This window comes from Giraffa tippelskirchi, chromosome 2 (genome assembly GCF_054371585.1).
Source record: "Giraffa tippelskirchi isolate mGirTip1 chromosome 2, T2T-mGirTip1v1.2.pri, whole genome shotgun sequence".
Classification (NCBI taxonomy): domain Eukaryota; kingdom Metazoa; phylum Chordata; class Mammalia; order Artiodactyla; family Giraffidae; genus Giraffa; species Giraffa tippelskirchi.
This window is the reverse complement of record NC_137276.1, coordinates 91,455,149-91,473,523: the sequence shown is the minus strand read 5'-3', so window position 1 is coordinate 91,473,523 and position 18,375 is coordinate 91,455,149. Positions and strand designations below refer to the sequence as shown.

The 18,375-nt window shown below is 42.2% G+C and overlaps 1 protein-coding gene across 1 annotated transcript in view; it reads right to left on the bottom strand.

Moving 5' to 3' along the window:
* The window catches only part of PCOLCE2 (procollagen C-endopeptidase enhancer 2), an 85,882-nt gene extending 69,688 nt beyond the window's left edge, over positions 1–16,194 (bottom strand). Inside the window, exons 1-2 of the mRNA XM_081569628.1 lie at positions 15,719–16,194; positions 14,605–14,713 (exon numbers count right to left, since the gene is read on the bottom strand). Coding sequence (XP_081425754.1) covers positions 14,605–14,713; positions 15,719–15,801 — 192 coding nt within the window. The 5' untranslated portion in view covers positions 15,802–16,194. The remainder of the gene's footprint in view (positions 1–14,604; positions 14,714–15,718) is intronic.
* Between the last annotated feature and the right edge of the window lie 2,181 nt (positions 16,195–18,375).

The window sequence follows — 18,375 nt, the reverse complement described above, 5'->3', positions numbered from 1 at the left end:
TTAATTAAAAAAAAAAGTTAAAGGGCATCCTCAGGTGGTGTGGCATGGGGCTGGTTGGTTGAGTGCCCATGGCTTGAGGAGGATCAGGGAAGGTTTGGAAGCACTTCTGTTGACAAAGTCTTATGAAAGACCATATTTTAAGTGAAGAAAGGACATAGTGAGTAGGAATGGGTATTTCCAGCGGGAGCTAGCCATGCCCCAAAGGGATTACCATCCAGTTTGAAATGCACTGGCTTGCAGACAAGTTCTACACAAACACCACACTTTTATGCCTTATTACTACCCTGGAAGAGAGGTTGAAAAAAAAAACATTTATTGAGTACTTTCTTGCATCAAGCGCTGTGCCAAGGGCCTTTCATCTACTACCTCCTTCAATCCTCACATTACCCTTATGAGGCAGGTCTGGCCATGATAACCAACTTTGGAAATCTCTGGAAATTGCATCACATTCCTAGCAAATGGCTGAACGATATTTCAGTATGACTTGCCAATGCCCTTTCTTCTAGTTACTGGATAATGGCATACTCACAAAGTTCCACCATGAACCCTGTCACAATGTGCTACCGTGATTTATTTCCCGGACATCTCCCAGACTACTGACTCTTCCTTATTATCCCAAGCTCTGTTCTGGGACATGGTTTTCCAATCATTACAGTCTCTGTGTGCAACTCAGCACCTGATCTCTGGTAGGTACTTTAAATTGTCATGAAGTATGATTTCTTCACAGAAGATCAGTCATAGCCCAGGCTTTTAGGAAGTCTGGGCCAGACCTCCATCAGACCCCGCACTGAGACAGGCCGAGACTTCAGAGCTTTTGCTGCAGTGCCTGTACCTGGAAAAACATCTCCTCCATCAACAAAATACAAAGAAATTTTAAGGGACTAAAAATAACTGTGTGCATGTGCAGTTGGGGCAAATTCTGGACAACAAGATACAAAGAGACCAAATATCCAGCTGCCACTTCTGAAGAGCCAGGAGCAAAAACAGGGTACTGCGCAGACCCCTGCACTCAACACCACTTCAGGGGTGGGCCAACCACCTAAGCCACCCCTCTGACCCAACCCCGGGACACACCCCTACCCTCACCCCATATGAGGAACCAGCTCACCCCTCCTCAAGGAATGAGCAAGGGAATGTGTTACTTGTTTTCACTCCCCTCTGCTGCTGCAGGGGCCCTAACGAAGCCTTGCCTGAATTTCTTGTCTGGCCTCTTATCAGTCTCCATTGATTAAGAAAGGCCAAGGACCCTAGTCAGTAACAATATCAACTCCTTTCTGGGAGCAGTAAACAGCAATCCAGTCTCCACTGGCTTCCCTGTGCTTCTTCTCAGCCTGGTCTACGGAGCAGCCCGTCTGCGACTAAAAGGTCTCCCCCTCCCTCCACACTCTGGGAAACACTATTTTATTATGTGTCAAGCTCAGCAGTGTGTTGGAGAGGTGGTGAGAGAGAGGTGACACTTAGGGGCAGGACTTGTCCTGCTTTAACTGCAACTCCCCACATCTCTATGGGTGTCCCATTTATTTTCAGATATTTATATTGGTCTTCCAGAGACCTGCCACATTGACTCTTATGATCTAAGAAATAATATAACTGAAGAAAACACTTCTATTCTCCCAAGTTCCTAGAGTAAGAAATTCAAGAGTACCCCCAAAGTGCCACTGTCACTGTTGATAAAGCTGCTAAATTATAAGGGGTGGGTGTGTAAGTTCAAGGGCTTCCCTGGTGGCTCAGTCAGTAAAGAATCCGCCTGCAATGCAGGAGACTCAGGTTCGATCCAGAACCCCTGGAGGAGGGCATGGCAACCCACTCCAGGAGAAATACCACTCCATGGCAACCCTTTCCAATTGCAAGGAATCCACAAAATTTTTGGAACAATTCAAATTTGCCTATAATTTGCCTATAATTCCATATCTGAGAAAGGGAACTCTGGGAAAGTAACTCCACCAGTCTTTCTAATAACAAAATATTTAAAACCACTTCTGGGTGTTTTACCTCTGTTAAATGCTTTCTCATTAGACAGTTTTTTAATAGAGAGTTTTAGATTGCTATATTTGTGCTCTATTATAGCAATATTTCAGAAAAATGACTTTTTGTCATTTATATATTATTAAAGAGAATCTTTTTCAGAAAAAATACCCAAAGAGGAGTTCATTTTCATGGTCTCTCATTTCCTTCTCTATTCATTAAACCCTTTCTAAGGTATCTGTCTTCACCAGCACTAAAAATACAGGCAGTACAAATAAGCACATTAATAAAACATCATGTTGTCAATCAACAAAAACATATTTGATTTCCATGTGAGAGAGCAAAGAAAAACAAAACAAAAACAAGCAACAGAAGCCCTTAAAAGCAAACAGGAAAATAAACAAATTTAGAAAAATTGGAATGAGGCTCCAGTGGGAAAACGTCATCTACTTGGCTTATTTATTTAGGATCTATACTCCTCCCTCCTTCTCGGAAGGATGGAAGGCAGCAAGGAAAACCTTTTAATTCTTCCAGTGCTTTATCAACTGAAACCTCACTGGGACAATTTATGAGTCATAAGGGGGCTTCCCCAATGGCTCAGTGGGTAAAGAATTCGTCTGCAATGCAGGAGACACAGGTTCAATTTCTGGGTTGGGAAGATCCCCTGGAGAAGGGTATGTCAACTCACTCCAGTATTCTTGCCTGGGAAATCCTATGGACAGAGGAGCCTGGCAGGTTACAGCCCAAGACATGACTGAGTCGGACACAAATGAGCGACTGAGCACACACACAACACACACACACACACGTACATACATAAGGGTTGTAAGAATCACAAAGTTTCTGAATGACACTCTCCTAATTAAGAAACAAACAACAAACAGCTATGGCGCTCTTTTCTTGTTCATATAATCAGGTTTGGGTATGAGACATTTCTGTTAACTGTACTCATCTTTACTAAGGAATTAGATATAAATAATATTAAGTCAAGCATTGGGTTAAATGACTACTCAGGCAGCTGAAATAATGAAGCCTAGTCCAACCAATGTATATGTACATTAAGACAAACCCCAAAGTTAAGACTGGAATTTAAATCTCTATTTAACTCTAAATCCTACATGTAGTTTAAAGCCAGGAAATATTTGTTGAAGGCCAAAATTCCATTCCCCTATCTGTCCTGCTGTGGTTATGCCACCCAAATAATAATTACAGTAATTTTAGAACTCCCTGCTATAGCCTTCGGTATAATTAAGGGACTTAAATGTTGAGTTCCTGTCTAAATTCCCTATTTGTTTTCTCAAATTATATACCTAGTGCTAATCTTAATAAATAATCACTATATGTATCAATTTCCATGAAATTCCATGTCCCACCCCTGTTTTATTTTCATGAAGCCATATGAAGGTTATTGGGAGGATGTACATCCCAATCACATTTTCAGTCTATCATTTCTTTAAACTAAATGTGAAAGCCATTTAAATTTAATCAGGCTTTTGGATAATGTATTCTGTATGATGACTTTAACACACATTAGTAACAAAATTCCCCCATGGTACAGGAATGCATAGACATCATTGTTTGTTAGGCATATTTAGAAATATCAAGGCATGTGTTGTGAAATAGCCCTGTGCTGTCAAACAAAGGGCATATAACAATTTCTCAAGTCTCAGAGCAGCACAGAGGTAAAATGAGTCATAGCATCTTTTACTCTTTGCATGAGGTAAGAACTATTTTCATTTAAATCATCTAAAACCTTCAACAATTTTTAAAATCTCATAAGCCTTATTCCACATTATCAATACTTAAAACTATACTTACAGTGCGCAACATAATGATTTACACAACATAATTGGTATTGATTTTCTATTTTTAAGGTGTTTATTTTTAAAAAATTTTATCCATTTACTTATTTATGTTTGGCTGCACTGGTTCTTTGTTGCTGCACGAAGGCTTTCTCTAGTTGCAGCAAGGAGGGGCTACTCATTGTGGTGACTTCGCTTGTTGTGAAGCACCGGTTCTAGGGTTCATGGGCTTCAGTCGTTGCAGTTCACAGGCTCTAGGGCTCAGGCTGTGGTTGTGGTGCATGGACTTAGTTGCCCCGCAGCGTGTGGGATCTTCCCGGATCAAGGATTGAACTGGTGTCCCCTGCATTGGCAAGTGGACCAGTGGACCATCAGGGAAGTCCTTGATTTTCTTATCTAACTACTCCCTGTTGTTGTTTAGTCGCTAAGTCGTGTTCAACTCTTTGGCAATTCCATGGACTGCAGCCCACCAGGCTCCTCTGTCCATGGGATTTCCCAGGTAAGAATAGTGGAGTGGGTTGCCATTTCCTTCTCCAGATCTTCCCAACCCAGGGATTGAACCCAGGTCTCCTGCATTGGCAGATGGATTCTTTACCACTGAGCCACCAGGGAACTCTAACTACTCCTTACCAGATTATAAACTCCCTAAGGATAGAAACTAGGTCTTCCCTTTTTACTCCCAGGCCCCCACCCAATGCTCAGTACATAGTAGATGCTCAACAAGCATTAAACGAATGTTTATTTGTTATAGAAGGGCATAAGAATGCATTTGTATCGCCAAGTTAGAAATGTGCTAGTCTTTTCATGCCATTTTCAGGGATATTTGTAAAGATACAAATGCTTTAGACCTCAGTTTCAGCATTTGTGAAATGGACATAACATGTATCCACTGACATCATGGAATAGGATGCAGATGAAATAACTACATGTTATTATTTTAGATCTGTGACCTACATAATAACTAGTATATTTAATTGCAGTTGAACAGAAAAAAAAGGGTAGTTATCAAAGTGACAGTACGTATATTACTTGGGGAACCTGAAGATCTACATATGACAATTGATGCCTTTTTTCTTCTGTGTGAATTAGCTAAACAAGGAAAATTTTGCCACATATTTTCAGCTTCAATGGGACTGACTCTATTCATTGCTGTAATTCTCCTTTCATTTCTGGCATAGGTCTGTGGCTTTCTGATCGACCCACATTACTTACTTCAGAGTTAAAGGAACCTCCAGTACCAAATTTTAAACTGCTCAAATGTTAGCTGGCTTTTTTCCCAAGCCAGATTTCTGCCAAAAATAATAACTGAAACCATCAATAATCTGCTCTCTAATTTCAGTACCTTTAAAAAAAATTGGAAATAAAGAAGAGATATAAATCATAAATAAACACCTTGCAATTTCAATGATGATTTATAACAACAGGACCACATACATGAATTATCTCATTTTTAAAAACTGTTTTGTTAATGATGCCCACTTTTAAATGTAAGGACAGAATAATTTGCACTGACATCTGCATACCAACTGCTATTTCTTTAGATAATAACAGCAATTCAGATGCAATATTTAGTTTTAGCGTCAGGAACCAATTTAAAATAACAATTTCTACATACCTAGTAGAGGAGAGTTCCCAGAAGGTTCTAGGCTTCAAGTTTCCTCTAATTTGCATAGTTGCTATAAACAAAGGTTCAGCTGGTTCCACTTAGCTGGCCATATCACATGCAGCCCAAGTCAAACTCTGAATAGAATTGCTTTCACAAGGTATTATTTTGCTACCTATGTATGGTCTTCTTATTTTAAAAAATTGTTTCAAATCATCACTATGAATTTATAGTTCTACTATGAGATTGAAAAATGAACAAGTTATGGATGAGACTATCAAGGTTCAGAAGAATTGGTGGTGTGCCAAGTTAGCAACGAATTTATAAGGAAACCACTAATAGAATGGTGATCTTTGTGCCTCTGGAATCAAGAAGTCAAGGTGCCTGTTGGGCTTTACCTCCCTTCCCACTCAGAGCCTGGGAAACACATCATCCCAGGCTGCCCAGCCCGCCATGCTCACATCTCCCACGTATTCATCTGTGCGTCTCCAGCACCTAGAACCATGCTTAGGGGGCTCTTCGTAAATGTGCCTTGCCAATGTAGCAGTAAGCCATATCCCACTGGCTGTGCTCTTGTTAACAATGGTCCACTCTTCCTGACTTTTGGGGGGGGCGATCTCTGGCAGGACTCTCTCCAGCACAGTCCTGCCCCTCTGGGCATATGTGCCCAGCACAAGGACCACTGTCATAGAGAGGTCCAGGTGGTGATATGTCAATAAGTGGAGTTTCACTTCGTGTTGCCAGGCTTGATACAGGTGCAGTTACTATTAATAGTTCTTATCCTTCAATCACTTTGGATGACTTTTGCCTCAACCCAATCATGTCCTTCCAAGCCTGTTTAGAAGACCAGCCATGATTTTCTAAAAATTAGACATCCTTCAGCTGTCAAATCATACTTAACTCCTTACCACCCCTATGTATGCAGGCTTAGTATTTTATGCAGACACTCCTTAGGTCACAGTAGTAAACATCAACTCATGAAGGAAACTAAGAAACCCTTAACCCTATCACTGATAACAAAATATTTTAAAATTTCTTAATCCTCAAATTCTCTGATTTGAACTCTTTTTTTAGAACACACTCAGTAAAATTAATTAGTAAAACCTAATACTAACTTCACTCCATACAACAGGCTCTAGGTTCATCCACACCATTACAACTGACTCAATTTCTTTCCTTTTTAAGGCTGAGTAATATTCCAGTATATATATATATATATATTCCAATATATTCCATATATTCCAACATATGTGTATATATATATATTCCAGTATATATATATATATCGGAGAAGGCAATGGCACCCCACTCCAGTACTCTTGCCTGGAAAATCCCATGGACGGAGGAGCCTGGTAGGCTACAGTCCATGGGGTCGCTAAGAGTCGGACACGACTGAGCGACTTCACTTTCACTTTTCCCTTTCATGCACTGGAGAAGGAACTGGCAACCCACTCCAGTATTCTTGCCTGGAGAATCCCAGGGACGGCGGAGCCTGGTGGGCTGCCGTCTATGGGGTCGCACAGAGTCGGACACGACTGAAGCGACTTAGCAGCAGCAGCAGCAGCAGCAGCATATATATATATATATATACACACACACTTATATATACCACATCTTCTTTATCCATTCATCAATGGACATCTAGGTTGCTTGCATGTCCTGGATATTGTAAATAGTGCTGCAATGAACATTAGAGCACATGTGTCTTTTTGAGTTATGAGAGTCATACTGCAAATATATGAAATCTAGAAAAACAGTACTGATGAACCTACCTGCAGGGCAGGAATGCAGACGGAGACTTAGAGAGTGGACATGTGGACACAGCAAGGGAGGGAGAGAGGGGGAAGAATTGAGAGAGCAGCATTGACATATATACACCATCATGTGTAAAACAGGTAGCTAGCAGGAAGCTGCTGTGTAGAACAGGGAGCACAGCTCGGTGCTCTGTGATGACCTAGAAGGGTGGGAAGTCGATGGGGGCGGGGGTTGGAAGGGAGGTCTAAGAGGGTGGGGATATAGCTAATTCACTTGCTGTACAGCAGAAACGAACACAATGTTGTAAAGGAATTACATTCCAGTTTAAAAAAAACACCTAAGACGAGCTGAGGTCACCAAGAGTTGGTGGCCAGAAAGATATAGCTGAGTCAAGAGGCCTGAGTTCCAGTCACAGCTTTGACATTACACAGAACAAGAGTAGGCTTGCTTGCCTGCAAGGCAGAAGTACAACTAAGCAGCACAGAGCACATGCATCACGTCCTCAACATATCTCCACATGAGTAAAATTAACCTTGAACGTTTTCTACAACAGCATTGTCCAAAAGAACTTTTTGTGATGATGGACATATTCATATTAAATACTGTCTAATACGGTGACTGCCATCTACATGTGGCCACTGAGCATGTGAAATATGACTGAGGAACTGGATTTTTTATAAGTTTTATTTGGCTATGCCGGGTCTTAGTTGCAGCATGCAGGACCTTTAGTTGTGGCATCTGGGACCTAGTTCCCTGACCAGGTATCGAACCTGGATCCCCTGCACTGGGAGTGCAGAGTCTTAGCCACTGGGCCACCAGAGAAGTTCCAAGGAACTAGATTTTAAATTTTTAACTTAAATTTAATTAAGTTCAAATTTACATAGCCAACGTTGATTGCACATTTAGACAGTGCAGCTGTCCACAGAATAGCGATGAACTCTTTTAAGTACTATAATTTAAGGACAAATCTAAATTTCCACTCTGCAAATTGAACTTCCATAGCAGAAAGTCCAATACAAATGGCTAGAAAGTTTGCTTGTGACCACTAACTGGCCTTCATCCTTCTCAAAGTATACAGACATTAACATCAGACTTTCCCCAACCCCCCACTGATAAGACACAGTTTGATGACAAGCATTTGGTGGTGAAAGCCACCTTGCTGGGACACATCTCCAGTCTAGAAGAATGGACTGGGAGGCAGATGAGGGGTGAGAGGCGGGATATTTCTAGCTACGGGAACTTGAGTTTGAGGGCTACTCTGAGACTCTGCCATCTTGAGGGGTCTCTATGATATTGAATAATTAGTGGGAACTCCTCTGTTTACTGACTGCAGGAGCTGGAAAGTAGACTGGATCCACTGGCTTTCAGAAAGCCTTTAATAGACTGCCTTGATTGAGGCTATACTAGAACACGGCCCTGTCTGGAGCAGATGACAAGGAAGGGTCCAGAGAGAACCTGGAGCATCGGCCTTCTTGGCTGGTACCGCTCCACCCTTGCTGCATTCAGAACCTCTAAGACAACTGCTTTAGGCAGAAGGCTCCATATTTCCTCATCTCCTTGGTAACTACCCTTGTCCATTCTACCATCTTCTTTCTCCTGGAGACCACAGAGCTTCCTAATTGGTCTCCTGGCTTCTCCTCTTAGCTCCCTACAACTCATCTTCCACACAGCAGCCAGAATCATCTTTTCAAATCAGATCATCTCAGGACTTCCCTGACAGTCCAGGGGTTAAGATTCTGCCTTCCAATTCAGGTGTCCGGGTTCAATCCCTGGTTAGGGAGCTAAGATGCCACAGGCCTGGAGGATAAAAGACCAAAACATAAAACAGAAATGATATTACAACAAATTCAATCAAGACTTTAAAAATGGTCCACATCAAAGAAAAAAATCTTAAAAAAAAAAAAAAAATCAGATCATCTCACTCCTTTGCTTAAGATTCTCCGGTAGCTTCCTACTAAAAAAATTCAATCTCTTCACCATGACCTGCAAGGCCCTGCTCACCTTTTTTACTTCTTCTCTAATCATCCCCTTTGCTCATTCTGTTCCCAGTCACACTGATCTCCTGGCTGTTCTTCAGACAAGTGAAGCTTCTTTGAATCTCAGGGCCTTTGTATTGATGCTTGCTGGTCCCTCTGCCTAAAATGCTCTTCCCCAGACCTTCACATGGCTGGCTCCTTATCACTCAGGCCTCAGCTCAAGTGTCACCTCCTCAGAGTGGCCTTTCCTGATCACCTCATTCATCGCTCCTGCTATCCCACCACTAGATTATGCCTGTTTAGTTGTTGCACAAATTTCTTGAGGAATATTAACATATTCTAAAACTCACCCATTTTAAGTGCACTTTTAGTGAAAATACCAAGTTGTATAACCACCACCATAGGTCAATTTTAGACCATTTCCACCTTCTTGAGATCCCTCATGACCATTAACTGTTAATCTCCATATCTACCCATCCCCTGCCGGAGGCAAGCACTAATCGATAACACTCGTTGTCTCTACGGATTTGCCTTTTCTGAATATTTCATGTAAGTGAATTATACAATTATTATCTAACACTCCACTGCTCTGTTTTATTTTAATTATCATTATTATTATTTTTTGACTGTGCCATGCAGCTTGCAGAATATTATTTCCCCGACCAGGGACTGAACCTGCACCCTTGGCAATGGAAGTGTAGCATCCTAACCACTGAGCCACGAGGAAACTCCCTTATTTTAAAAATATTTTTTATCTTGGTAAAATATACATAACATAAAATGTACCCATTTTCGCCATTATTGTAAGTGTACAGGTCAGTAGCATTAAGTACATTCACATCATGGTGCACCCATCACCAACATCCATCTCCAGAACCTTCTCATCTCTCCCAACTGAACCTCTATATCCATTAAATACTAACTCCTTTCCTCTACTCCCCAGCCTGTGGAGACTACCATTCTACTTCTTTTCTCTGACTACTCTTGCTGCCCCTATGTTAACAGAATCATACAATATTTGTTCTTTTGTGACTGGCTTATTTCACTTAGCATAATGTCTTCAAGGTTTATCCATGTTGTAGCATGTGTCAGAATTTAATATTTAAAGCTGAATAATATTCCTCTGTATATCACATTTTGTTTGTCCATTCATCTGTAGATAGATACCTGGGTTGCTTCTACCTTTTGGCTATTGTGAATAATGTGGCGAAGAACATGGACATATAAATATCTGTTCAAATTCCAGCTTTCACTTCTTTTCTGTATACACCCTGATGTGGAATTTCTGGGTAATATCATAATTCTATGCTTAATTTCTTGAGAAAGTGTCCCATTTTTTTCCACAGCAGCTGCATGATTTTTCACTCCTACCAGCAAGGCACAAGGGTTCCAGTGTCTCCACTTCTTTGCCAACACTTGTTATTTTCTACTTTTTATAGTAGCCATCCTAATGGGTGTGAAGTAGTATCCACTTTATTATTATAATTCATTCAGTGTTCTTGCCTGGAGAATCCCAGGGACGGAGGAGCCTTGGCTGCCGTCTATGGGGTCGCACAGAGTCAGACACGACTGAAGTGACTTAGCAGCAGCAGCAGCATCACTACTTAATATTTTCTTATTTACTTGTTTGTTTAAACATTAATTGCCTCATCTCTCCAAACTAGGATGCCACCTGCATGAGGGCAAGGAGCTTGTTCACCATAACTCCAGTAGTATCCAAGACCCAACATACATTTGTTGAATGAATAACAGACCTTAGGGCTACAAGCTTCTACAAACTGTAGCCCAACCACAGTTCTCCTTCTTTTATCAACCCGGGGATACACAGAAGCTAGGGAGCCCCTTTTAGCTACTCTGACACACCAGAGGACCATAAGGAAGAACTGGAAATATTTTTACCAATGATGCAGTTCTTTTCCTTCTGAAATATGAAGAAAAGAAGATACCGTCAAACTATAACCTTGAGAGCATCCTCGGCCTTTGTGAACATTCTGCTGAGGGTACAACCAGGAGAATTTGCTGGGCTCCTCTGGAAGCTCTTGGTGTTACTCACATGCAAATATACAAGTGGCAGCTGCTTGAAATAGAATCAACCAGCTAAGAGTGAAAACTATAAAGCTTTTCACTAGAAAAACAAATTGTGCCATCCTTTCTTGTACATTACCTATGCTTTCTAAAAATACATATTTTTCTAAAAAGGCTGGCATTTGTTACTCAACTTTTGAACATTAGTTCGGGCAGCCTAGGCAAACCACAAATAAATATGTCACAGAGACTGCCTGTCGTCTGCTTGTTTTCCCTTCTTTCCACAGTTGATAGAAGATGTTTATTCAAAAGAAGACTTCTGGATTTTAGCGGAGCACACAGATTTCTGACATGAAGCCTTCATTTCAGGGCTTCCTTGCAGCTAGAAGGGGCCATGTAATTAATAACTGGCAAATGTGATGTGAACAGCAAGATGCATGTAATTCTGCACAATGTCCTTAAAGGGAGGATCTGTGCCCTTCCTTTTTGTTGGCTAGACCATGTATGTACCTGATGGCTAGATCTTGAGCACACATCGAGTGGATACTGAGTTACTAATGATTTGAAGCAACCACACCAATTCTGGATTGTCTACCTCCAGATCCCTTCATGTAAGAGAGAACCAAGCTTCTGGTTTTGTTGTTGCTCTAGTTGCTAAGTTGTGTCCAACTCTTTACAACCCCATGGACTGTAGTCTGCCAGGCTCCTCTGTCCATGGGATTTCCCAGGCAAGAATACTGGAGTGGGTTGCCATTCCCTTCTCCAGGGGATCTTCCCGACCCAAGGATCGAACCTGCGTCTCCTGCATTTACAGGCGGATTCTTTATCACTGAGCCACCAGGGAAACCCAAGCTTCTGGTTGAGCCACTGTTACTTTGGATCCCTTTAACTGGGAGCTGACCTAGTCCTAACTCACATAGAATCTCTCCAACGAGATTATAGGAGAACCGAAGTACAAAAATTTCTTAAAGGTACATGACAACATTGATTGTTCCATCAAAGATGAGCTGCTTTAAGCTGCTGCCAAGCCCAGCTGAGCCAATATACTAAGTGGGTGGCAGTGATCTGCCACGTTGCCTGTGGGTCAGAAGGAAAGATGAGTCAATACCAGCAACAAAGGGTAACAGTGTGGATTAATACTTAGTGAGCACTTATTACATCCCAGGCACTCAGCCCAAGAGCTTTATATGTACCATCTCATGTTGTCTTTACAACAATCCTGAGGTTTAAAGAAGATAAATCCATCACACAGCTTATGAGTGAAGAAATGTGAGCCCACCTACCTCACCTTTGCATTGTATCCATATGCAGCATCCATTAATACTTCCCTCCCCCATACATAAGAATGGGGTAGTCAGGGCTCTCTAGAGCACTCTAGTTTGTCAAGGAGAACTTTCACTGGACACCCTCCTCTGTCCCGCCAACACTAACAATGCCGCTAACACCCAAAACACTGGGCTAACCACAGAGTCTACTTGTCAGGCATAAGATGCCTCTCAGTCCCTAATTTCCTCGGATCATTTTTAACTCGTAGCCATTTACTTACAACTGAAACACAACTAGAACGTGAAAACCAAGTTACATGTTTGTTTCAGAGCCTTATTTCACATTTATGCTAATATCAATATTTCAAGGGGCTTCCCTGGTGGCTCAGCAGTAAAGAATCTACCTGCAATGCAAGAGCCCCGAGTTTCTTCACTTGGTCAGGAAGATCCCCTCGAGGAGGGCATGGCAACCCACTCCAGTATTCTTGATGGAGACTCCCCACGGACAGAGGAGGCTGGCAGGGCTACAATCGCAGAGTCGGACACAATTGAAGCAACTGAGCATGAACATATATACCACTGCTCTGGGCCTCAGTTTCCTCATCTATAATATGGGAATAACAGTACTTTCTCACAGTGATTTCAAAGATTCAGTAAAATTATGCCTATTAACTTCTGGCACACAGTAAGTGCTCAACAAGAGGTATCTATTTTAAAAAATCATAGTCCATGGCTGACATTGAATGAAGCTTTCAGTGAACTAATGTGTTCAATTATTAAACAACTTCTCCAAAATGAAAAAATACAGAAGATAACAGTCACTACTGTGCTGACTGGAAAGATGACTTAGTCTAGTTGACTAAATCCAGACTTAATTTTTTTAAGCTAGCTGTCTCTAAATCTGACTTCTTATCTTGATTTAACTTAATCTATGCTATTATTGGAGAAGCCAATGGCAACCCACTCCAATACTCTTGCCTGGAAAATCCCATGGACGGAGGAGCCTGGTAGGCTGCAGTCCATGGGGTCTTGAAGAGTCAGACATGACTGAGCGACTTCACTTTCACTTTTCACCTTTATGCATTGGAGAAGGAACTGGCAACCCACTCCAGTGTTCTTGCCTGGAGAATCCCAGGGACGGTGGAGCCTAGTGGGCTGCCGTCTATGGGGTCGCACAGAGTTGGACACGACTGAAACGACTTAGCAGCAGCAGCAGCATGCTATTACTAACCAGCCTGGGCATTCTGTTAGTTTTTTGTTTGATATTTAGGCATTTCCCCCCTGAAAGTGAAAGTAAAAGTTGCTCAGTCCTGTCTGACTTTTTGTGACCCTATGGACTATGGAATTCTTCACGCCAGAATACTGGATCGAACCCTGGTCTCCCACATTGCAGGCAGATTCTTTACCAGCTGAGCCACAGGGAAGCCCTTTTCGCCACTAAGTTGCTATTATTCCCTATTTTTAGATTGCCTTTAGTGGTGGTTTTTTAAAAATATCCATTCCCCCCAAATGCATATGTGAGAACAATCATTTAATTTTTTAAATATTTATTTATTTGTCTATGCCAGGTCTTAGCTGCAGCATGCAGGATCTTGTGTTGCGGGATCCTTTTTAGCTGCAGCATGCTAACTTTTAGTTGCAGCATGTGGAACTTCCCCCACCAGTGATCAAACCCTTGCCCTCTGCATTGGAAGATCAGAGTCTTAGCCACTAGACCACCAGGCAAGTCCCTTTAGGGGTGGTTTTAAGTCAGAGACATTAATAAGATTTTTTTTTTCTTTTTCTTTTGCTTAACCGACCTCCAATGGATATAGTCAGAGGTGAGTACTACCTTTGATTTTCTATCCACCACTGGGAGACATTTATGAAAGGCACAAGCAATAAATAGCTCCTAAAAGTCTTTACAAGGGGCCTTTGCCTGAAAATAGCCTTCATTCTGAATCCATGAAATTCAGCTGAGTCCAACTGGGTTTTCAGAAAACACATCTGCTTTAAGAATTTATCCCTCCAAGCATTATCTCGAGCACTTTCTGTTAACGCAGGACACCACCAGTTCTATTAAAAATCTCCCAAATAATTGAGGCAAAGCCAACATTTCACTATTTCAGACATTTACCCCCAACCCAAATTCTGTCACCAGAGGAAAAAAGCAGCAGCTCTTCCACTGTTTCCAATATTAGTTTTTGGAGAATACTCTTTTAAAAACTGCTTACTGTGATTTTCCAGGTACATTTGCTATTGGGAGGGTACACTCCAGGAAAACCTTCGCTGCCAATAAATCCAGACTCTCCGGTAAGAATGCCGCCACATGTGAAAACAGGTCTGGGAAAATAAGAGAGGAAAAGAAATCTGAAACAGAGCCTAACAATTCACTGTCAATTTCAGAAAGATGTAGTTTATTAATAGGGATAAAATGAATACTGACTGTTAAGTGCCTGCATCATATAGGGAATTTGAAATACTTATTAGCTCTTAGAATATTAAATTATAGCCTAATAAAACATTCAGTCCTGCTACAATTATCTCCACCATAGTAACACCATAATAACAAGATCAATCTACTGATCTATCCATCCATCCATCCACCATCCATATGCAATCAATTCCTTATCAAGTGATAAGATGTCACTGGAAAATGGTAAATAGAAAATGTAACCGGGGGGAGTGAGAAAGAAAGGGTGAGAGCTAGGCTCTGTGAAGCGCATGGTTTTAAAGATAGACAAGTAATTAGTTAAGGTGGAAAAGTTTTAATTTCCTAGATTAAGAGGGATGCCTAATTCTCCCCATTTTGGAAAATAGTTGGCCACTGGCAGAGCCTCCCACTGAAAAGGGAGGTTGATGGTGATGAAGGTGGAAAAGGAGATGCCAAAGTTGGCCATAGGACGAGTCCCCCAGCCCAGGTCCTGGAGCCATCCGGCAGCTCAGAGGTTGGTGAAGAGTTAACTTTCCGAGAGCTGCTCCCCGGGGCGCCGGGCAACTCGGGCTTTTCGTAGGCTTTAGCCTCTGGGCAAAGCCTCTCCAGGGAAGAAAACAGAAGTAAACCAAAGTTCACATATTTGGCCCCCAGTGCTTCTTTGCACCCGCATAAAGCTGCGGGCAGAGGAGACCCAGGGCAGGTTAAGCCCCTACCACGTGGTGGCTGGCCAACTGCAGGGCCGTCCAGCGGACGAAACTGGGGGCGCAGGAGGGAGCCCCGACGACGGGCGCCGTCCCGTGTCTTGGTGGCGCGTGGGTCCCCCAGCGCCCCAAAGCGGACTGAGTAAAGCAAAGCAGCGGGCGAGGGGAACGGAGGGAGGAGGGGAGGGGTGCGGATGGGGGTCGCTTTACCTCTCTGAGAACTGCGGCCGCGAGGGCTGGGCGGCGGCGACCAGCAGCAGGCAGAGCGGGGCCCAGGCGCCCGCGCCCCTCATGTCTGGTGGAGACGCTCGGGGCTCGCCCCACCCCGGCGCGCAGCCCGGAGCACCGCGCGATCCTCACCCGCCCGGGCTCCCGCCCCGGCGCGCCCCGCACCGCGGCTTCTCCCGCTAGCTCGCACGCGCCGCCGCGGGGCAGCCCAGGTAGCTGGGTGTGCGCTGCAGGCGGGGCCGGGGCGCTTTTCTAGAGGCGATTACGGTGCAGTCTGCCTCGCCGCTGGATGTCCCCTGAGGAGTTGCTCTGGCAGCCACAGGCCACTGCTGAATATCCCGTTTGTTCTCCAGCGGCCAGAGGGGGCGGCTCCCAGGCCGGAGCCTCCTCCTCTCTTGGGGCGGGCGGGCGGCTCCTCGCTGGCACCCCGAGACCCGCAGTCCTGGTCACATCCCGCCGGCAGGGGCGGTGAGGAGAAGGATGAAAGAGAGCCCCCTGCCAAGTGGTACCCAAATGGGACTTGGTGCCTTGATCCACAGATGATGGGGGGTGGGGTGGCCTTGGTTTGCTTTAGGGGGTGTTTTTCTCTAGTTGCTTTTAAATAAAAAGTATTGACGCTTGCTTGTTGCTGGAAAACGTAGGGTTCCTCCTTCAAACACCCAGCTCCAAGAACAGAAAGGGGAAAATAAAAGAGGGATTCTACCATATTTTAACTCCTACCCTAATTCTCTTACTTTAAGCATACACAGACCTACACACACACACAGCCCTCTATACACACGTACAGTGTCAGTAGATTCTTTTATGTATTTACTGGTATGTGAGAATAGGGAGATAGTTTCTATTTGGGAGGGGGATTATGAGTTAGAAACGAGTTTTCAGCCATGCGATTTGTGCCTGAATTGTCATTATTGTGCCAGATATAAGACAAAATCCGGATCATCAGTTCTCACTATCCCCTGTAATGTTTTGAAAATAGTACTTCTTTGCTGGCATCTCTCTCTTTTTAAAAAAATATTTTCCAACAATGTCTTTTTCTGTAGTATTAATTACTTAAGATTTACAGAGAATTTGTTTTCCTAAGAACAATTGCAGTCTTATGGAGTCAAGACTTTGCTTTATTTCTTTTAATTAATTTTAATTAAAAATAATTTTAAATATTTATTTTGCTAAATGCTTCTCAATAACCATGGATTAATAAAAGAAAAACAAGAACGGAATGGATTCACTGAGGTTTTTCAATGACCAGGTCCCCACAAAAGGGATACAGCTGAATTTAGATGCCTCCTTTTAGATGTTCCTTCTACATTAGTTTCACCATTCTAAGCAAAAAAAAAAAAAAATAAGCATTAAGATAGTACTTACCAAGACTTCATTTCTAATAATGAATCTACAGTGTTAAGAACATAAATACTCCCGGCAAGAAAATAAACAAAAGTTGGCTACATAGAATAATCTCATTTTTGGAAAAGTGGAGTCCAGGAGTCAATAGTAGGAACCAGAATTTCCCTGTGGGGTTTAGATTTTCTTACTATTTTTGAAAAAGTGAAGGAAAAATGCACCAAGAACTACAACTTTTAAAAAATTTTCTAAAGGCACCACACCCTGTGAGACATTAAAAAAAAAAAAAAGGATTACAGAATTTGGCAAACAACATTACAGCCTGAAACCTACACCCTCAACCCAATAAAATTGTTTTAAAACAGCAAATAGGAAAATAAATGATTGTTTATTTTGCACATGTTTCAAGAGTACGCTATCCAATAGCATACGTGTTTTAGATGGTATTTTATTGAAAAGTCAGAGTTTAAATTATAGAGTGAAAATATTGCTCAATTCACTTTCTGGTAATGATTTGAAGTGATCATAGCCAGAAAATACTTCATTCTTAAGACTAAGCTGAGTTTTCAAGATTTAAAATTAAAAAACAAAGTATTAAACATGACTAAGTGGATAGATAACTGTTTGAACATAAGTACACAACAACTCTTTTCTTAATTTATGTGTTTATATAATGACTGTGTTTATGACTGTGTTTATATCCTCACTGAAAAAGTTAGAGTTTCAGCACTGATAGTTCTATTATTGTTGAGATATGTAAAAAGACATGGATGTTACCATATGATTTTAGAAATTTATTAAGACCTTATTATTTGCTGTTAGAAATGCATATTTAACTTGGAGCTACAATTCTGACCAAAATTATGAACCTTTAATGTCCCGAGAAGTTTAACGTGTTAAAATTGAGACAGACCCAAGTGGACTCTGAAGGTTCATGTAAGAACCTTCAGTGAGACCAATTTCTGGACTTCAGAGATGCAGTGTTGGTATAATGGTAGGTTGCCACAGAATTCCAGGCACTAGGAAAGGGGAAAGGCGGAGGGGACCAAAACCCTGTGGATGCAGAGTGGTAGGTGAGGTGATCCTTGTTGTTCAAAGTGTATATTACCCAGCCTTTGCAGTAAACCAAATTGCACAGAGACTCAAAGTCATAAGAATATGAGAATATTCACCAGTGGACTAACCACTAACAAAATCAGACCGCACTCAAATGTATTTTGCTGCATAATATCAGCACCTGTGTGTACTTAGTTGCTCAGTTGTGTCTGACCCTTTGCAACCCCATGGACTGTAGCCTT